The 21,922-nt window shown below is 30.0% G+C and overlaps 1 protein-coding gene across 1 annotated transcript; it reads left to right on the top strand.

The window, feature by feature from the left end:
* The first annotated feature begins 16,736 nt into the window (after positions 1-16,736).
* On the top strand, positions 16,737-20,800 carry LOC129286967 (NAC domain-containing protein 17-like). The gene is made up of 5 exons (XM_054923080.1): positions 16,737-17,198; positions 17,961-18,238; positions 18,360-18,656; positions 19,452-19,977; positions 20,304-20,800. Exons 1-5 carry the CDS (start codon positions 17,006-17,008, stop codon positions 20,684-20,686), a joined length of 1,677 nt encoding a protein of 558 aa, XP_054779055.1. The 5' UTR covers positions 16,737-17,005; the 3' UTR covers positions 20,687-20,800.
* The last annotated feature ends 1,122 nt before the right edge of the window (positions 20,801-21,922 follow it).

Here is a 21,922-nt window from a genome sequence, read left to right as displayed (position 1 = left end):
ACATGGTTCAACGGCACTAGTTCAGTTATTATTAATATTTTAATATTAAAATTGAAAACTGAAAGGTCAAAAAACGCAACAAGTCCCAATGAAAGTGGTGGCGTGGGTTCAGTGGGGAGGAGCTACTTACTGGCTATCAATGACATTTTTTGAAAAAAATCAAAATTTGAAACAAATTTTTCGTCCTCATCTTTTTTTTTTTTTTCCTCCAGAGTTTTGGTTCTCATAATCCCATTTGTGTGTAGTTTCATCTTCCTTTTCCCCCCTTAACTTTTGTATTTTAAAATATCTCAATGCTCTTTCCTCTCTGCTCTCTCTACCTCAGGTGCAAAGTCTCACATATTTGTGACTAAGAAAATTTTCTCCACGCCAACAACAAAAGTCATCTAAATGCAAGTGAAAGTCATCTTCCTTTTAGTGGAGCAAAAATGGTAGATGGGAAGAGTTAAAAAATAAAAAATGCTACAGTTTTGAGATATCCAGTTCCTCTACCTTTTCTTTTCTTCGACGTTTTTTCTTATGTATTTTTATCATCTCTTTCCTTTTCTTTCTTCTTCCTTCCTTTTCATCCCTTTCCTTTTCATCTCTTTCCTTCTGCTTTGGTTCCCAGTCGGTTGTTTTTTTCTCTTCAGCAATAAGGTGAAATGATACTTAACGTGTTGGCTGGTTTTTCCTGTATTAACTGGATCACTCAAATCCCAATTCGTTTCCTTGACTAGACCGGCTGGGTGACGGTTCACAGTTTGGTTCAGGTTTACATACCCTACCTATTGGTACCTAGAGTGGGTTATTTTTGCTAATTCAACCGTTTGCATTAAGTTTTCCAACTTTATTTTATGTTTGTGAATTTTTTTATCTTTCTACTTTATTTTTTTGAATTTTTTATTTTTCTTTTGGTGTGATGAGGTTTTGGATGTGTTTATTAGTGTCTTTTAATATCTCTTTTTAAGCTTTGGTGTTATTTTGACTTGATTGTATTTTTTGTGCATTTTCCTTTTATCTTTTCTAATTTTTAGTGCATTTTCATTATTTTTTAACTAAGTTTTAATATATTTTTTTTACTTTTTATCTTTGCAGTTCACATTGCAAAGAGATGTTGGTCGAAATCTCTCATGCAAGTTATGTTCTCAATTTTAGGAATAAAAGTGATGAACATATTATTTGTCACTAATGGTGTCTAGATTCCCAAAGACCTTTTTAACAAATTGAAACGTGCTGGCTTTAAGGTCATTTCAACATGTGTGTATGAAGCCGACATAATGATCATGAGGACCTAGAGCTTTGAAAGCTCCAATATCAAAAGCAATATTTTTAATTTCTTTTTTAGTTACATCCACTATACATATCAGACTATAGATGATGGTTGTTTTTCCCTAACCATTCTCTATTGCCAATGCTATATAAGAAGGTTATGTAACCGTCCTATATTGAGGAAAATATAGGACAATTATTATAGAACCATCTTATATGAAGTTATAAATTTCAACCATATCTATAAACCATAAAGGCTACGTAGGATGATTATGAGCATAACTGTCTCCTATGTTCTAATATAGATGATAGTTATAGATATAACCGTACTCTATATATAGCCATATAAGACCGTTATAGTTATAACTATTCCATATGCTTGAATGTGTTTTTATTTATATTGTTTCATATTATATGAAATTTAAAAAAATAATTTATATGTATAAAAAATACTTTATGTGGATAAATTTAAATCTAAGAGGTTGGAAGAATTAATGCATTATCTGAATTGTTTTATTGATCTCCATTTTTAGCCATTTCCTCCATGTTTGTCTTAACATGATAGGTAGGAATTAAAATCACCAACAATGAGCTAAGGATTAGAAATACTTTATACAAGACTAGTGATACAATCCTAGAGAAAAGTATGATTATGCGAGTTAGGATCACCATAAAGATATAAGTTTGGGTGATATGAAGAAGTTGGACATTAGAAAGCTAGACATCTAAAAAAGGAGGGAAGTTTCTTTGGGTGATGAGTTTGGTTTGTCATGGTCAATTTTTTATAAACATTTTCAAAATAAAAAGCAGTCTTGTTTTTCAAGGAACTTTGATCTTGAATCTAAGTATCATCCTTTACTTTAAGAGAAAGGATCTAGTTTATCTAAATTTTAAATTAAGTTCATGTAATTTATTTTATTTTAATGAGCCTTATAGTTTGATCCATTACATTTGTTAATCCCTGAAAATTAAAGTACTTCAATTTTTTCTTTAAAAAACGAAATGAAGAAATTTTATATTTTTATTAAATATTATATACTTTTAGAATTAATTACATAATTTTTATAACTTCAAATTTATATAATTTGGTATTATAATTTTTTATGAAGCAATATTTATATTTAATGCTCAATAATGTCTCAAACATGATTATTTTCAATAGAAAAATACATGTAGGTTAAAAAAAAACAAAGAAACTATAACCAATGATTTGTTCAATCTACCTGATTAGGATTTAATATTGTTATTTATTAGATGGTATCACTTGTTGTAGTTGTGGTTTCAGGCGTATATGTATCTCAAATGCATCTAACAACCTTAGCAATTGGATGCATTATGAAAGCTCTCTCACTTGGCTCATTGTAATTGGTAACTGTTATGCATAGTGATAGGTAACCAAGATTCTAATGCCTTTGTTAACTCATTTAATACTATATGAACTATATGCTCATGACAATGATTTTATTTGCTTGGTTTGTGAAAATGGGTTTGTGAATCATCTTGTCGTGATCGAATTGTGACAGTTTTTGAAATGTGCTGCCAAGGTGCATCTAACCACTTGATGTGTGCCTCTAGGCTTTGTACTTCCAAGGTGGGTCTACATAAGTAGCATGTGTACTTTTAATGGTGTGTTGGGCTATTGGCTACTATATGTGAATGTAAATCTTATGGCATGTGTTAAAGGTACATGTAGGCCCGGTCAGGTTGGGCCAAGTACCCTTAATCCAATGAGTGATTTAAGTCAACTCAATGCTTCAATTTTTGGACCATGTTAGACTCGAAAAGCATTTTAGTTGTTTTAAAAAAAATAAAAAATAATTTTATCTCATTTCAACCAAAACAAAATATGAATACTGTCATTTAAAATATATTTTATAAAACTAATGTTAAGATTAAAAGTAAATGTTTTTAAAATTATATATGCTTAATAAATTATCAATTATTTTTACATAATATCAAGTCAAAAATAAGTTTAAAATTTTGAAAGAGATTAAAAAATTGAAATGATAAAAAAAATTTTCCATAAAGATCATAAAGATCATAAAAATAATATTATACATGATAAATATTAAAAATAATGCTATAAAATAATTTTTTCTTATAAAAAAATTAAAAAATGCATATTTTGGCCCAACCAAAGCAAGGTTTCACCCTTGTCCCATGTTTAGCTCGAAGCTTGACCTAAATAGGTCATGTAGGGTTGAAAGTAGGGTTGGAATTCAAATGGGCCAAGTTAGGCCGAACCTAAATAGGCCTAAACCCGAATAGGCCTGACTCCATGAAAAGTTTGAATAGCCAAACTCAGCCTAAATTCCTTTAGGAGGCTTCAAGTAGTCCAAATACCCAAAATTTATTTTTAAATTATTTTTAATTAATTTTTTATTTAAAATTAATTATTTTATTTTATAAAAAATATAAAACTATTTTTTTGATACTTAAAGGATGTATAGGACTCAAATATATGGTACTTTAGTATAAAATGATTTAAAACTTAAAGAATTAATTAATATTTATTATATTTTGTAAAAATAAAATTTTTTTGTTGGGGTATTTTGGCTTAAATTTTTTTTTTTGAGCCTATAAAAAACCATATTTCTTGAAGCCCAAACCTAAATTTTTTTGGGCAGGTTTGAGTGAGTCCATTAAGTTTAACTTAAATTACTGACTCTAGTTAAAAGCTATACACCCAACTGTAGCACATGTATCCTATGTATTGGCCTCTTGGTGCAAGTGGGTTTATAGCTTGTTTATCTTGAGATATTTGCACATCTTTCTAGTATAGCTACTAATAAGGGCTCAACCCGCCAACTTCCCAAATAATGGAAGAGTGGATCAGTCAAAATAAGTTCCTTTATATATGGGTTAGGTTTTAACCCACCTCGTGTAACTTTAACCGCAATAGGCTAACTTGTGGGTTGGCAGGTTAACCTTCTTATTTTTTTTAAAAAAAAATTGATTTTATATAAAACCCTCACTAAAAAATATGTAAAAAAATTAGAACTTGCAAATGAATTTTGAGATGATTCTGATTGCTTGATAGAATGAACCAAGAGCACAAAGTTTTTTTAGCGTAATGCATTGTACCATTGACTACTTGATCATCAAGGGATTCTGAACAGCATCTTCAAGTAATGCCGACTTGTAATTTGGTTAGAATGATGATTCCTTCTAATTTTTTTTTCTTTATTTTCCTTGACTAAAGAAATAACTAAGTTTTTAAACCTTGAAAATAAAAAACCTGGACACAATATATCATATCTAATTCCAGAGAAACCAAACCAAATTGCTTTGCTACAAGAGAAGAGGAGAAATAAGTAGATCAAAAGATTCAGACCCCAAACATTTAAACAAACACAAATCTTGACAATTACTTAACAAGACTAAAAGCAAAATGAATAATAATGATAAAGTTTGAAAACTTATAATTTATAATAATTAAATTTCTAATAATTTTTTAAAAAAATTAGTTACAAATATTAATTCAAAAAGTTGCAAGCTCAGAATTATATTTAAAATTTAAATATCTTATTTATAATTAGAACTATTGAGTTTATAACAATCTAAATTAATTTTTAAATAATTTTATCAAGAATATAACCAAATTCAACTTTTTACCATTTGAAACAAATTCGATTCTTAAAATGAAAAAAATATTAAACAATGACAATTTTAATGTAACCTGTAACAATCCTTATCCTACCCTCTCAGGGGTCTTTTGAATTGGGCTCCAGCACTCCTCACACCACCACTCTTTCAATATCACAATCACATGTCAACTCCAAAACCCTTATAGTAGTCATGACATTACAGAATCTCATAAACTAATCAACTATTTGCAAGCTACTTCATTTATCCAGAATGATAGCTAATCATAAAGAAATTTAATAGTTGCCTCATTTGAAAAGAAATATCAAGAGCAAAGTGTGCCTACTAGTAACTCAGTGAAGGTATGAATAACAAAGTATGGGGAAGGGAAACAAAGGCATATAAGATTTTTTTCATAAATGAATTTCAATGATAAAGAAAAATTAATTTCCATTATGTTCAAATATTCATGTTTAATAATTTTTACACGGTAAAAGACTAGAAAACACTATTCCAATGTTTTTGTTAATGAATTCTTGACAATCATGTAACCATAGTCAACTATTCAATCATAATAGCTTTTTTACCAATAATTATCAACAATCTTTATGGGTAATAACTGTCCCACTTATATATAATATAACATCCATATTTTTCTAATATGTAATGGTGAGAAATAACCATCTCACCTATATAGCAATATATATATTATATATTATGGTGAGGAATAACCATCTCACCTAGTATCATGTATGTGCATATATGTGTGTATTTTTCTAGGGTTAAGATTCAATTTTACTCTTATACTTATTTTAAGGAGCATTGGGCATCCTATATTTTTAAGTGGGACAATTATCCCCCTAAACTACTTTTTAGATGAGCAGAATTGCCCTTCTGTTAGTGTTCTGTTTATTCTCCCATGTTCTGTTCAGTTGTGATAGCGTGGGGCTTGTTATCTTCTCACCATTATCTTTTGATTTAGCATCCAACTTGTAACTTCTAACCACTTTTGACCCTTTGAAGTGGCATCATATTACCCCTAAAGTGGCATCCTATTTTGATTTCTCCAACGACCAAAGCTTTTTCACGGCTATGTCTATTTTTGTTGACACAAATTCCGCAAGCAAGACAGTCACCGGAGAAACATTAATAAGATTGAAGTTAAAGGGCTTTGTGGAAATCTCCACCATATTTAATGGCTTTGTCAATTCAACCTTCTTTCATGAAATCACTCTCCTCCTTGGCAATTTAAAACCTCATTTTCTAAACATGCCTGATATATCCAGCCCATACTAGAATAATATCAAATCGAAGGTGTTCAATCCCCTACCTTAACTCTCCTATTTCACTTCCAATTCCTTGTGCTACAATTGTACCTCTCGATACCCTTTGTAGAACCATAAATCTCAGGTGATCTTGTCTTGGGATTCTTTTCTAGCAGCTGTGATAAGAGGTGTCAAAGCTTAAGGTCGTGGAGGAATACACGATAGAATGGCAATTTCGTACAGTAGAGATTAATTGATGGAAGTAGTGGTGGCTGAGATCCTCAAAGAATCAACCTTAAGCGACCTTGTGAAAGAGCTCACCGCCTTATGAGAACTCAAGGATGAAGTGAATTCTAGTCTTGGAGGCGAGGGTATCGGTATGGTGGAGGCGGCACATGATAGAAATTCCCTTTCAATGTGTGCCGCAAGAGCTGCTTTGAAAACGTGGAGCTTGTTGTTGGCTTTGACAGCCACACTCTGTCTTGTATTCATATCCATCGAAGAAACCCAGAAAGTAGACCTTTAAAAACTCAAAAATCTCTATCATGTTGTTGATTTAGTTTGCAGGAGGAGGAGGAAGATTCAACAAGAGCATGCATACAATGAGAATTGCCACAAATAAAGGTTCGTGATATCCCAAATCACCAAGGTAACAAATGACCTCACGGTGCATAAATAGAAGGGCATGTTTGCTCAGTTAAAAAATAATTTGAGGGGAGAATTGCCTCATTTAAGAGTACAAAATGGCCAACACTTCTGAAAAATAAGTACAAGGTTAAAATTAAACTTTAACACATTTTTCTATGCATGTCACTAATTAAGATGAATAAAGAATTAAAATAAAGAGAACAACTAGAAATAATAAAAAAATCATTTCTCTCACTAAAAGTAACTCGATTTAATTTTTGAAAATATACAAATTGAAAGTGAATTTAATTATTAAAAGATAATAAAATATAATAGTTGAAATTAATTTTCTTTAAAAAAGGAGAAAACAAATAGAAAAGAATTAAAAAATATTGTAGCCATTGAAATATCAATACAAAGAATTATCATTACACAAATATAGTAGAAGCTTTAAATTTAGAAACTTTGAAATCAATTTCTATGATCTAGACGCATCACAGAGAGATAAGAAGCTTTATCATAAAACAATTTGGAATTGCTTCCTGAATGAACCAAAGTAAAAACAAAGAAAAAGTAATTAAAGCTGTAAAACATAGCAAAGATGAAAACAAACGGTGTCACCTTGCTATCCATACACTCACCAATTAGGATTAATAGTAGAGATCCCACTTTGTTACCACCTAAGATTCATCCATAACTGCTATGAATTATTGTCTCATCTATATCACCTTATTTATGATACAAAGTCAAACCTTATTTATGATACAAAGTCAATAAGAGTATTCTCTTCAATTTATTTAAAAGATTATAAATTTTAATCCAAGTTTCATTTGAGTTTTTAGACTCCTAATTAAACTTCTCAAATTTAAATCAACCATACAAATCTTTTTATGTGTCAAAGTATTGCTTAATACTAAATAGATTAACTAATTACTTAATTTGGTGATCTAGAACTTTTGTTTTGGATGTGGCTCTAACGAAATTATTGAAGAAGAAAATTTTAGGAAATAATAACGAAGAAACAAAGTAATATAGAGTTACCTAGTAAAAGATATAAATCGCACACTGAATTTTTAAATAGCTTATACTATATTGGAACGTTAGAAGAAGGAGACGATGAGGAGGCTAGAGGAGTGGTAATGTGACACTAAGGCGATGTTTGGTATGATGGAAGAGTTTTTAATAAAATCAGAATCGAAAACGGAATCAGAATTGGAATTGAAATTGGAATAGAATTGGATTTAAAAGTGTGTTTGGTATGATAATGGAATCCTGATATAATTTTAATAAAATATAAGTACTTAAAATAAGAAAAGACTAAAGTGCCCTTTTTAAAATTAAAAAAAATTATATTAGAGGAGGGAGAAGGGGCAAACTGGAAAAAGGGAACCATGGAATCGGATTCCATGATGCATGTGATAGAATTTGATTCTATCAAATTTCCTTGAATCTAGATTCCAGAGAATCATAATTATTGCATACCAAACACACATGTTAATAGATTCCATATCCAATTCCATTTCTTTCTCCATGATTCCAAGCTATCAAACGGGGCCTAAGTTTGAATAACTCTATTTAGCTAAACCCTAGCTAAAATTATATACAGGGCCCAAAGTTTTGCTTTTTATTTATTATTGTTTTTTTAAGAATACCTTTATGTAGATATATGGCCCTATTTGTTTTAAAATTTGAATCTTTATCCATAGTCTTATTTAACTAATTTATTCATTTTTTATTTAATATTTTTTTCATGGTGTGACGAAAATCGTTAAATTTTTTTTATTTAAATTTTAAATTATTTTGAGAATCTTTATCCAACAACTGCCTTATTAAACTATTAAGATATTTAAATTCTAAAATTTAATTATCAAGAAAAAATTAATTTAATTATTAAAATTAGATTTTCTTTTAATGATATCTTAACTTCTTAAATATATCAAATACACACACACATATATTTATTGGGTATTACATAAGGCTTGTCTCAAGCGACAAATCATCATCCCAATACCTTCTAAATATTTTTCTAAAACTAAACAAACTCCAAATCATCACAAAAAAAACCTTAATTTTCTCTAAACGGTAATTTTTTGTAATCTTTATTTTCTTTTTAAAATAATTCCAATTCACTATCACAAATAAATTTCTCCATTTCAATTACATTCCTATAATTCATTAATAACTTTATTTCACTCATTAGAACTATTAAACAATAATAATTTTCTCAAGCCATCCTTAATCTCAAAAGTTCCAACATTTACAATACCTACAAAATTTACTAATATTCACATTCCATCATAAACATCAAAATCAATTCATTTAATTATTGATATAACCTCCATTAACCCCAAATAAATCATTAAATTTAAAAAATATTACTATCAAAATTATAAATATCAAATTTTCAACTAAACCTTGACTTTAATTCCTCAAATTAACTAGTTGAGTAAAATCTAAATCATACAAACTCTCATTTTTACATCATTAACTCTATTAAAATCTAAAGAGTCAGTAAATCCCTTAAAAAATAGTCATTAAAAAACTCAAAAATTTGCAATCCATGAAACCCAAAAATTCTCTCTGTCAATAATTCATAAAATAAATGAATGGAGATAGTTAAAAAAAATGTTTAAGATACTTACATAATCTTACTTAAAATTACTCTTAGAGTATCCTATTATGAAGCTTTCTCTGCATCAAAGCTCTCCCTCACTTGCACTCTATTTTTGGTGATGCACAAGTGACAAGAGGAAGAAGACAAAGGAGCTGGGGGTGATAAATGACAATCTAGTTTCTATGTCATAATTTCTCTAAAGTTTTTCAAAATTTTATATTAATAAATTTTGAATTGAAAAAATAATTTTACCTTTATTAATCAGTTGTAATTTTTTATTCATTTCTTATAATTCTTGAAACAAAAGTTATTATTTTTTAAATAAAATTTATGATTGGGGCTTAATATTTTGAGAACTTATTTTTCAATAATAGAAATTATGCTTGACAAGTTGTGATTTCTTGTTCAAATTTTACAATTCAAAAAAAAAAAGTTGTTATTCCTTCAGCAAAGTTGTAATTGAGGCTTGTTATTTTAAAAAATTGCTGCTTTTTAATAACAAAAATTATACTTGACAAGTTGTTATTTTTTGTTTAATTCTTGTGATCTATAGGAAAAAATTTATTATTTCTTACGCAAATATTATGATTGAGGCTTATTATTTTTAATAAAAGTAAAATATTCTTTTCACTTTAAAATTTATTAATATAGAAGTCTCTAAAAAGGTCAGTGAAATTATGGCATTTGGAGGGACCGGATTTTGTCATTTATGTAATTTAAGTAAATTTTATTGTCATTTTGCTTATATATTATATAATGTTTCTAAGACTCACTCTTAGAAATATTTTACATATTTCCATTCAATCCCCACTAAAACATATAACTCCTCTAGGGTAAAGTTCTTTTAATTCAATAATTAAATGATAAATTTTAATTACCTTGAGATAACTCCATTAAATGCATATCAATGCTAATAACATTTACTACATTTAATTTTGTACTTCTTCATAAAATAATAATTTGATACTTTAAGAATATAATTAAGATGCAATTATCTTGATCAATATTTTTCCCAATTTCTCATTTTATTTCATTGAATCTAAATGTGATGTATCTCATTACGATCGACATAAATGAGGTTATCCTAAATGTTAATTTATTTAATAAATTATATCATAATATTACTTAAATTCTATGAGTAAAATTGAGATATTACATAGGTACCTTGGATCATGTTTGCAATCATGATGAATGAGAAAATGTTTGTGTGCGAGCTATTTTTTATTTTTTTTTATTTTAAGGATTTAGGCATTTTTCCAAAGTTGAGAAACTCAGCACCTGTTTGATTACCTATTTTCAGAACAATATTTTGTTATGAAAAACAAAAAAGAAAAAGAAAAAAAGCTTGTTTAGAATTGTGTCTTCTGTTATCTATTGTAAAAAAAATAAATAAAAATTGTTATAAAAAACTAAAAAAATAGAACATTTTTCAGATGTTTTGTTACTTTTTATTCTGAAAAATTAAAGAAAAGGTAGAAAATATCATGCTCGCATGGATGATTATTATGTTAACAAAATAAATTATTATTTCACCATTTATTTCATCAGTTTAGGCATGTTTTTCAAAATAATGATTCAAACATTTTTTTTCATTTTTTGTTTCTAAAACTTATTTTGAAAACTATTCCAAATAATTGTTTTCAGGACATAAAAATAAAAAATAGAATCAAACATACCCTAAATTTCTTTGATCCATTGGGATTAGAGGGCCAAATCTTGGTTGAAGGATCCATTCACTTGCGTGGTTGTTTTCTTTAAGTCACGTTTAGTATGATGGAATGATTCTTAATGGAGTGAAAATAAGAATGAAAATAAAAATGAAAATAGCTTTAAAAAATATGTTTGGTATGATTGAATTTTTCAAGACAATAGGTTTCAAACAATAAACAAGTTTCAGTACAGGGCCGCTTTTTTTTTTTTTAATAAACATGGCGCGCTAACTTATATAAAAATTATTCCCAAGGGTGTACCACACCAAGAACCAAATTGATTGAATCAGTTTTCAAAGTCTCAAAAACAATTAGACCTATTCTTCATAAGTTTGGGTCCGTTTGGTTTAATCCAGTTCAATGTTGAACACCCTTATCAAATATGATAGACAAGACAAAGAATGGCAAGGAACTCACCGGCATTAAAGCTATCAAAAGCGGCCAAGAACTAATAAACCAAGTGAGATCTGTGCAATCCCACTAATGGATGAGAAGAGAAGACAAGATGGAATAGAAACTAAAATGGGATCATATAGAAGACGATATTGTAGAAACTTACCGTCGGTGAACCTGGAATCGCAGTGACGACCTCGAACTCGCAGAGAAGAGAAGCCGAGTGTTGAATAGCTGTGGAGAAAAAGTGATAATTTTATATAATTAGGGCAAAGTGAGGAAGGGTAGGATTGTCCAAAAAAGTCATAATCATGGATAATTTGGTGATTAAAAAAATCATTTCTAGGAATGGATCCTTAGAATAGCCATTGCCTTAAATGATGGAATGGGCTACTGCATTGGAATGGGTATTCCTATGCACTAAACATCTATATTGTTGATTCCCTCTCCCATGCCCACTCCATTCCCATATATTCTCATGAACCAAACATGACCTTAGATCTTTGCAGTAGAGTCATAATTTGGGCTAAGCTCGATGAGTCAGCCCAAACCCACCAGAAAAAAGTTAGGCTGGGTTTGGTTATATGAGCATTTTTAAGAGGATAGAATATTTTAAATCTGATTCAAATAAGTCCGACCATTAAAATTTTTGGCTCTATATATATATAAAGTTTGTAATTTTGATCAAGCTCGATGGGCCAATCCAAACCTCACCAAAAAAGTTAAGGTTAGGCTTGGCTATATGGTTTTTTTTAATAAGGTATGATACTTAAGCTAGATCTGAATAAATTGGCCTAAAAATGAGTCTGATTCAAGTAAGTTCAACCCTTTCAAATTACCAGCTCTACTTTCCAGTCATTATGACATGGTTATAGGGTGTCTCGAGGGCTAAAACAACCTTAAATAGAGTTGGTTTAGGTGTCTAGATCTCACTTCAAACTTCATGTTGGAATTTGAATCACCTTATTTAGAAGTAAAGCCGCGGGGTAGACTTAGATTTAAAAGCCTCGTTATCCCAAAATCAATTAATTCTCTAAGTTAGGATCTTATTAATCAAGGTTCAGGGCTAGGTTCGAAAGCCCTTTTTATTTTTAAATTAAATTTGTCATTATTATATTTTATTCTAAAGTACAAATTAAAATGTTTTAAAATTCAAAAAGAGTGAAACAAATTATAATATTAAAGTACAAACACTTATTTTAAAGTTTAAATTTAATCCAAATCTATATAATATTATAGTTTTTTAGGGTTAAAATAAATATTGGCTTAAATAGGTAGTTCAAGCTTGAACTTGAGTGTTTTTTTTTTTGGATTTTAAAAAGGCAAAATTAAAAATCCTTTTATATTCCTAACTATTTAAAAGTCCAAACTCCAAAGGTCAAAAACACACTCTAAGAGTTCACAACTGTTTGAAGCAATTCACAAGCGTGACAGCAGGGGATTCATCGCAGCAAAATTCCCATTGGCCTTGGGGAATTCCTTTTTGTTTCGCGCACTAAGGCTTTCTAGAAGCATGTTTCTATTTTGTTATATAAGTGTAACAACGTGGTAAATTAAGGTGTAAATTTTTATTAAGAAATGTGCTCATATTTAATATTTAATTATATTTTAAATAAGATTATCTTTAATAAAAGAATATTTATAAGTAATAGAAAAGAGAAAACATAATTTTTTATCCTTATAGTTTCATTAAATTTTGCTTTTAATCTCTATATTTTTTTAGTATTTTCAGTTCGATTAAAAATATTTAAAAAACTAAAACTATAGGATCTTAAAAAATAAAAGCTGCCCAATTTTTTTAAAATTATAAGGACTAAAAATATTAAAAAAAATTACAATAACTGAAAATAAACTCGATGAAAATATAGAGATAGGTGATTATGTTTTTTTTTTAAAAAAAAACTTCAAAGCCAACTATCTTGGTTTTTTTTTTTTTTTGTAGTTGTGAGCTAGTCTTTTGAGTTTTGAGTAATAAGTTAGTTAGACCTGTGTTCATCTTTATTTGGATCTTGTCCTTGAGTTGAAAAAATAACCACTCTTAGAATCGAAATTGGTTCAAATGAACTTGGGATTTTGTGTTTTTCATAAGCCATATACTTCAGTACTCTTATTCCGCTTTAATTTCTTAAAAAAAAAAAAAAGTGCATCATTGGTGTTGTAATAACTAATAAGCAATTTACAAGAGATATAAATATTCACATTTAGATTGAAGATCTCTCAAGTAACATTAGTTTTTTTTTTCACTCAAAGAAAATTTATGTGAGTTGAGTTTTAGAAGTTCACTATATTCAGAGCATATCTTAAGAGTATCTATAAGGTACTTATAAATCATCTATTAACAAAATTCTCACATTAACAGTAAAATTTAAATTTACAATTTTATGAGTTATGGTCAAATTTTTACATGTTATAAAGCAATGTTATCCATTAAGAGAAAGACACCTCAAAGCTCAAATAGATGATTTATTTATGATCTCTTATCATCATAATATTTTTAATGCCACTCTTTTGTTTTAATTTTCATCTAAAACTTACAGCTTAAGTATGTAATTTAAAAAAAAAAACTTAGAACTTAAGACTTTTGGTGATGATTTGGATAATTCAGCAATCTCAACTTCAGTTTTTTGTTCCGTCCTTATCATTAAAACACATGCTCCAATTACGGTCAGCAATATGTTAAGTTTGAATTTATTTGTTTTTCAATGATGGAGAGAGAGAGAGAGAGAGGAAGACACCAAATTGACCAGCTAAAGGGGTAACATTTGAACTTTTCTTTTTAAGGGAAAATGCAGGTAAACCTAATAAGAAAATTAATGTTAAATTAGAATCTCTTTATAACTAAAATTTATTTATTACTCATTCTTTTATATTTCAATATTAATTTTTTTTAAAAAAATTTAATATGACATTAATATTTCATGAGGTTCTGACTTGTCATTTTCCATTTTTTAAACATAACTATATGATATAGTACAACATTAATAATTAAATTTAAATGTTGTTGAGTTTAATTGGACATAATTTTTCTAAAGACATTTTCTATATTCATATGGATTTAAGTACAATATTAGTATCAATTCATATTTTATCAAATTAAAAAAAATCTAACTCTAAATATATTTTGTATATATAAAAAATAAAAGTACATCCGTTCTAGTTTCTACCATCTGAGCTTAAATTAATCTGGAGGAAGCAAAGCCAAACACTCCTAAACAATTCCCTTATAAACCATGTTCACACTATGGGTATAATCACATGCACCTGAGTCCACCTTAAGACCATGTTCCTCTAAAATCTCACACCCTAATCAGTGATCCAACCCTTGTTTTTTTTTTCTTTCCTGATACAGAAAAAACTAACCGGTGAGTCCAACTTTAATCCTACATTCCCCTCAATTTGTCTTAATTCTAAATTGTGAATATTTGATAATCTAAATTGTCATGTTCTTGTTTTTTTATTTTTTTAAATATTTGAGGTGTAATATCCATTTCTTTTCCATTTTCAATTATAAATAAATAAAACTGATAAACTTAATTTGTTTGATAGATCCCCGATAAAAAAAAAATACTAGAATTTAGACAAAAGGAGAGAATAGTAAAAGTTAAAAAAAAATTGCAAATTCAATTCCTATGAAACTTGAATTTCATACTTATTTTTTAGACAAAATTTACACCATTTTTAAGTTAAAATAGGATCAATTTTTAAAATTAAAAATTATAAAAAGTATGTTTATTTTATATTTTATTATCATTAAAATAATATATTTTAAAGTCTAAAACATAAATAAAATAAGATTTAAAACCTTCAAATTCTATTAAAAATAAGATTAAAAAATTACATTGTCAATTTTTTTTTTCCAGATGACTGACCATAACACTTGGGTGATGATTTATGTATAATCTCTTTATCATCATAATATTTTCAATTTTATTCTTTTGTTTTTATTTCCATCTAAAACTTAACAATTAAGTATGTAACCTAAAAAAAAAACAATAATTGAATAATTCAGTTTGTAATGTCAACTTCAAAATTTTGTCCCTTCATTATCATTAAAACACATGTTCTAATTATGGTCAGCAATATGTTAAGTTTGATTTGATTTTTGTTGTTGTTTTTTTATTTTTTAAATTTTTTCAATGATGGAAAGAAAGACTAACTTGAACAGCTAAAGGATAACATTAGAACTATTTTGTCAATTGACAAAACTAAATTAAAATACAATTTATATATAACGAAATAAAAAGTCCACCTTTCCTACTACATGAGCTAAAATTAACTTGGAAGAAACAAACCAACCAATCCTAAACAATTCCCTCATGAAACCATGTTCACACTTGTGGGTATAATCACATGCACCAAAGTCCACCATAAGACCATGTTCTCTAAAGCCTCACACTCTAATCAGCCTTCATTGAATCCAAAATGAATCACCTTTCTCTGTAATACCCTCAGTTTGTCTTTATTTTAATTTTTGATTAATATATTTTGTTCACGTTCTTTTATTTATTTATATTTTGAGATTTGAGGTGTAATATCCATTTATTTTTCGTTTTATTTAAATTATATTATAATAAATATATAAAAATGATCAATCCATGGTGTTTGATTAATTTGACCATAAAAAATATTGAAGCCAAATCAAAAGGATTGCTAAAAAAAAAAAATTGATTCCAATGAAACTTGGTTTTCATGCCAATATTTGAAACATTACCTATACCAATTTTTAAGTTAAAAACCTGATCAATTTTTTCAACCCGGCAATTATAAAAAAATTACCTTTATTCACATTTTATTGAAAAATACTTAAATATTTATTTTTATACACTTAATATATTCCTGGGAAAAATCAAATATGAACAGGTAAATTTAAAGTGTTAAGAATATTGATAACAAGAATAAGAATTTATTGTATAATAAATAATATATAAAATATATATGCTTTCATTTGATAGAAAATAAGCATCTCATGCATTTAGCATATAATATTTAGTATATAATTTTTTTTCTATGTTTTTTTGAGTGAAGATTATATTATATTCTTATTAAAATATTAAATTTTAAAAATCTAAAACATAAAATAAAATTAGATTCAAACCTTCCACTTTTAACATGGACGGTTGAGATTTTCTTTGCTATTGATCCAACACACTCAGATCTGGCGGCTGTCACACATGGTGACGTCACAGGACCATTCAGTCCCGAAACTACTGAATCAGTGAATCTTCACTCTCTCTTACTCGTTGGCGCTTCCGGGAAACTTCTTCAAGGGCCACTGGTAGACCGAGCAATGCCCAGTTGCTTGTTTGACCGCAACACTATCCCTAAGTCCGAACAAAGCCCTTTATCTCTCTCATTCGATAGCGTCGCGGAAATTCATTTCGACCTCTTTCACACGATCACACTGTCTCTGATTTCTCACTCTCACCCCTAGGATTTTCTATCGGATCATGTAGTTTTTGATTAGTGGCTTCTTGATTCTAATTTTGGATCCAAGGAGTGGTTTTTGTTTGTGGGAAATCTGGAATTTCGTTTTTTTCTTTTTGTTCGGGATTGAATCGAAAATGACGGTGGCGTCGGATTCTTCTCCAGAGTGTTTCAGCCGGATGATGGCTTCGATGCCGGGGTTTCGGTTCCATCCTACCGATGAGGAACTAGTCATGTACTATCTGAAGAGGAAGATGTGTAGGAGGAAGCTGAAGCTCGATGTAATTCGTGAAATTGATGTCTACAAGTGGGATCCTGAGGAATTGCCTGGTATTTGTTCTACTCTCGAAATCATCTTTGTTTGCGTAGGCGTTGACTTTGGTTTTTTCGGTGGGGGGTTTGCGGGTCGTTGGTGTTAGGGTTTGGGTTTTATATTTTGTTTGTTCGGTTTGATATTAAATAGGGTATGAACTTAGATCTTCTTGTCCGTGAATTTTATTGTGTAATATGTTATTGTGGTTCGAATTGGTTAGAATAGGAAGCAGTTGAAGCTTAAATTATTGTTTATTTGGCATGTGATTCTGCGAATGCGTTTTGATCGTTTGGCGTTTGGATGAGTTTCTATTCCTTTGATTTGACTGTGATATCAGATTGATAATTAGTTGCTAAATTTGATGAACAAGGCATTATCTGGGTGTGTTCAGACCTCTTGCGCGAATCACATACCGACAAGCATTTTTAGTTTCCGCACAAATCTCTCGACATAAGTACCTGTTGGAATGTAAGGTTATTAATGGATTTCTGATTTTGTTTAGGATTGATATTGTGTGCAAGACAACCGTTTATGGAAGTCGTGGTTTGGAAAAAGAAGTTGCGGATGTCTTAATGCTTGAGAATGTTAGATACATGCCCGTATCTCTCTAGCCATTCTGTCCTTATTTATATCCAACATTAGCTTTTCTTCTTTGTGTTTCATCAGCGTGAATGGTGACTTTTAATTTCGAATATTTTTTTACCCTTTAATATGATCAGTTAACTTTGTTTGTCAACCTTCTCGTTTGCTTATCTGCTTATAATTGGAACATTTTGTAGGGCAGTCAGTGCTGAAAACTGGAGATAGGCAATGGTTCTTTTTCAGCCCTAGAGATAGAAAGTATCCTAATAGTGGCAGGACTAATCGAGCAACAAGATATGGATACTGGAAAGCAACAGGAAAAGATCGTAACATTACCTACAATTCTCGGACAGTTGGGGTGAAAAAGACCCTGGTTTTCTATAGAGGTAGAGCACCACATGGTGAGCGAACTGATTGGGTTATGCATGAGTACACATTAGAAGAAGAAGAAGTTGCAAGATGCCAAAATTTTAAGGTGTCATCTTCAACTGTCCCTTCTGCTTTTTCTAACTTTTCTTTTTTGTCTTTTCAAACTCATATTGATAGTGAAAACGTATTATTTACTAAACTTTGTGTTTTAATATGAAAATTATCAGGACTATTATGCCCTTTACAAGGTGTTCAAGAAAAGCGGACCTGGTCCTAAAAATGGTGAACAGTATGGTGCGCCATTTATAGAAGAAGAATGGGGAGATGATGACTTTGTAGATGTTAATGTTAATTCAGCTGATGAGGCTCCAATTTCACAAGTTGATGAGGGTCCTTCTGTTCACACTGGGACTTGTAATGGTCAAGCGCAGCCTTTGTTTGATCTTGACCTTGATGAGGTCTTGAAAAGAATGATGGATGAGCTGGTTCCTGACCTGCCTTCACTGTGTCCTGCCTTACCTCAGGTTCGTTTTCTGATGGAACCTTCAGAACTCTGGTTTTGTTTATGCATAAGCTGCCTATCCTTCTCAGTTGACAGAAATGGGGAGGAATAGGTGGCAGAACAAATATTTAGCTGAAGCATGTTGTAAGAGAGAAAAAAGAAGTACAGCAATGATTCCTGGTTTCAAAATGCCTACTGGTCTCCTCCCTTGGAAAATCTTCCTTTTTTTCTCTTCCCGTTCATTATGCCTAAAACCCATGAAGAAACCAAATCATTCTCTCTTCTCTATTCACACACACTGTGAGACATTTGACCAAACTTTGTTATTATTTCTTCTTTTACTAACATAAACACTGTAAATTGATTATCACTGGGTCCATCATTATCTCAATATTTGTTCTTTTTATTGTATCACTTCAATTGTGGCTTTTTTCTTTCTTTTTGTGGTTGCGGTTTGTAGAAAGGTGATTTTATTCATCAATTTTATCTTCGTTGCTCTGATCTTGGCATGACTAATGTAGGCTAACATTCCATAAAAGCCATGACATTGTATGGACTTTGGGCAGGTAGAAAAGAATATTGTCTGGGATTGAGAGTATATGTGATTGTGCTTTTGGTCTTCCGCTTCACTTGGCCAAGCCATTTTTTTCTCTGAACAGCTTATGATGACTTTACTGCTACATGTTAATTTCTGGCATGATGTCATTTAAACATAATTTAACTTGCAGTTCTCGTAATTCAATCATTATTGGTTGCTACATTATTTTATTTGGCATGATTGATCATTAACTCTGTTTTTTATGATCATCCATTATAGGTTCCTGCTGAAGATGTGCTCGATCAAATTTCAAAGGAAGTGACAATTGCAGAGCCAATCAAAATGTTTCATTCAAGCGGTCATTGCTATGACCCTACCCAATCAGCTACCGCTCACATGCATGTTTCAGAAGCACCTGAAGTCACTTCTGCTCCCAGCGTTCAGTTAGAGGAGCCTCTCTTTCACGAGGATGACTTCTTGGAAATGAACGATCTCATTGATCCTGAACCAGCATTGCCAGAAATAGAAAATCCTGTGGAGAACATGGAGTTTGAAGATGGATTAAGTGCATTTGACTTGTTCCATGATGCAGAGATGTTTCTTCGTGACATGGGGCATATTGACCAGGAAACTGTTTCACATCCTTATGTGAATACTTTGGAGAGTAATGTTGTGAATCAGCATTATCAATCTCTACCCCTTGGAGGCAATGCGGATCAAAGTTGTGAACTCTGGATGCGTCATGAAAGTCACATCATGAGTCCAACAGAACATGCTAATGTTTCTTTCTCTTCGTCAACCTCAGGTACACTCATCAGCGCCACAAACAGAGTTGGTGGTTTATCTCAACTCCAAAATAACGATTTTACTATCTTTGACTTAAATGGAGTTGCGAGCTTCACATCTCATTTGTGCTGAACTCTTTGAAGTTGACTGCTATTGGTTGATAGCCTGCTGATGCATGGCAGAAACCTTCCTTGACTATTAGTATTGTGGCGTCTTTGAGAGCTTTCGATTCTAACATTAATGTGACTTGAGCTTGTTTGAAGTGGCTGTTGTATAAAAAAAAAAAGAAAAGAAATAACATATAGACTATGTCTAATATCTGCTAGTTTCTGGTCATATGTATAGGTGTGGTTTATGAATCTGCCAGCTTGCCTACTGAAGGTAACCGTAATCAAAGTGGCAGTGTGAGACAAGTTCCTACAAGTAGACTGTCTTCTGCTCTCTGGGCCTTCCTTGAGTCAATACCTACTACTCCTGCATCAGCTGCAGAGAATGCAAATCGGGCTCTTGAGCGGGTGTCTAGCTTTAGTAGGGTGAGAGATAATGTGAAGCAGGCAAGCATGGCTGCTGCCGCTGTTGCTGCAGGTAATGAAAATGCGATCATGAAGAGAGCAGGTAAAGGAAAGGGAATCTTCCTTTTCTTGCCGGTTCTTGTTGCTTTATGTGCCTTTTTATGGGTTTCTATGGGAACTTTGAGACTACTTGGGAGTTCATTCCCTGACATTTGAATCTGAATCCCTAGTTTTGCTGCTATATGTCGTATGGGATCCTCCAGATTCAATGAACAGACATATATTGTTCTAACATATTTTAATAATTGAAAAAAAAAGAATTTACCCTTCTGTTTTGTGAATATCGAACTTGAGAGGAGAGTTTTTTTTTTTTTTTTTTTTTCCTTCAAAAAATCCTGAAAGACTGTTAAGATGAGAGAAGAGCTTCTAGGTAGATGAATACTGGGTAACTGCAGCAGCCATCACACAAATCTTACTTATTTAGGCTTTTAGCTTGAATGACTTCAGTTCCTTTATCGGTTCATTTATTTTATAATGTATTTATTTGTTTATTTATTAGTATAACACGCCAATACTGATTTTGGACAAAGAATTTATAAATAATCACATTCTTGTGAAATTGTATATATAGTATAGTGTTGTTCCTCTCTATTGTAATTTTAAAATTTTATTAACTTGTTTAAACTTGTATATATAGTATAGTATCCTTGTTGCTTCCATTATATTTTGTGCAGGTAAGTTGCAAGTAATCGATGGGATATTTGTTCGGGAAAAAAATAAAGTAGAGATATCATATTTTTTTCTGTCGAGGTTTTTAATCATTGTTTGTTATTAAGTGGTTTTTATCTATAAATACTGAGTTTGCATCATAAAATCAAATAATTTAATAATTTTTACGCACTTGAAAAATAGGAAAATGTCATTTTATATAGAGAATTGTGCCATACTCATATTTTAAAATAAAAATGTCTTTTTATAGTGTAATTTTTATGTTTTTTATTTTTGGGAAAATTAACCATCATCTCCTTAAAATTTCAGTTAATTTTTGAATTAAGTATTTATAATTTATTTTGTTTTAATTGAGCTTTTACAGTATGATCTATCATGTTTAGTAATTTTTTGAATTGAATTTTTCTTTAAAAAATAAAATGAAGAACTTCTTAGAAGTAATTACACATTTTTTATACATCAAAATTTATATAATTAGTAGTATTCTAATAATAAATAAAAGTAATTGAATTGTGGAGTATAACTATAAATAGATGTGAGGTCAACGAAGGGAAAATGGTAAATGACTGAAAGTTGAGTGAAAGTAACTTAATATAAATTTTTTATTCTTTGAGGAATTTTTTTTTATTTTTAAAATTAAAAATAGATTCTGACTACCATTTATAAGTCCTTGTGGTAGGCTTGATTGTATAAACTAATATTACATATTATAGCCCTCATTAG

This window comes from Prosopis cineraria, unplaced genomic scaffold (assembly GCF_029017545.1).
Source record: "Prosopis cineraria cultivar Desert tree isolate PC_DT_omini unplaced genomic scaffold, ASM2901754v1 PC11, whole genome shotgun sequence".
In the NCBI taxonomy this organism is placed as follows: domain Eukaryota; kingdom Viridiplantae; phylum Streptophyta; class Magnoliopsida; order Fabales; family Fabaceae; genus Prosopis; species Prosopis cineraria.
Note: the sequence above shows the minus strand (reverse complement) of the source record. Positions and strands in the feature narration are given on the sequence as shown.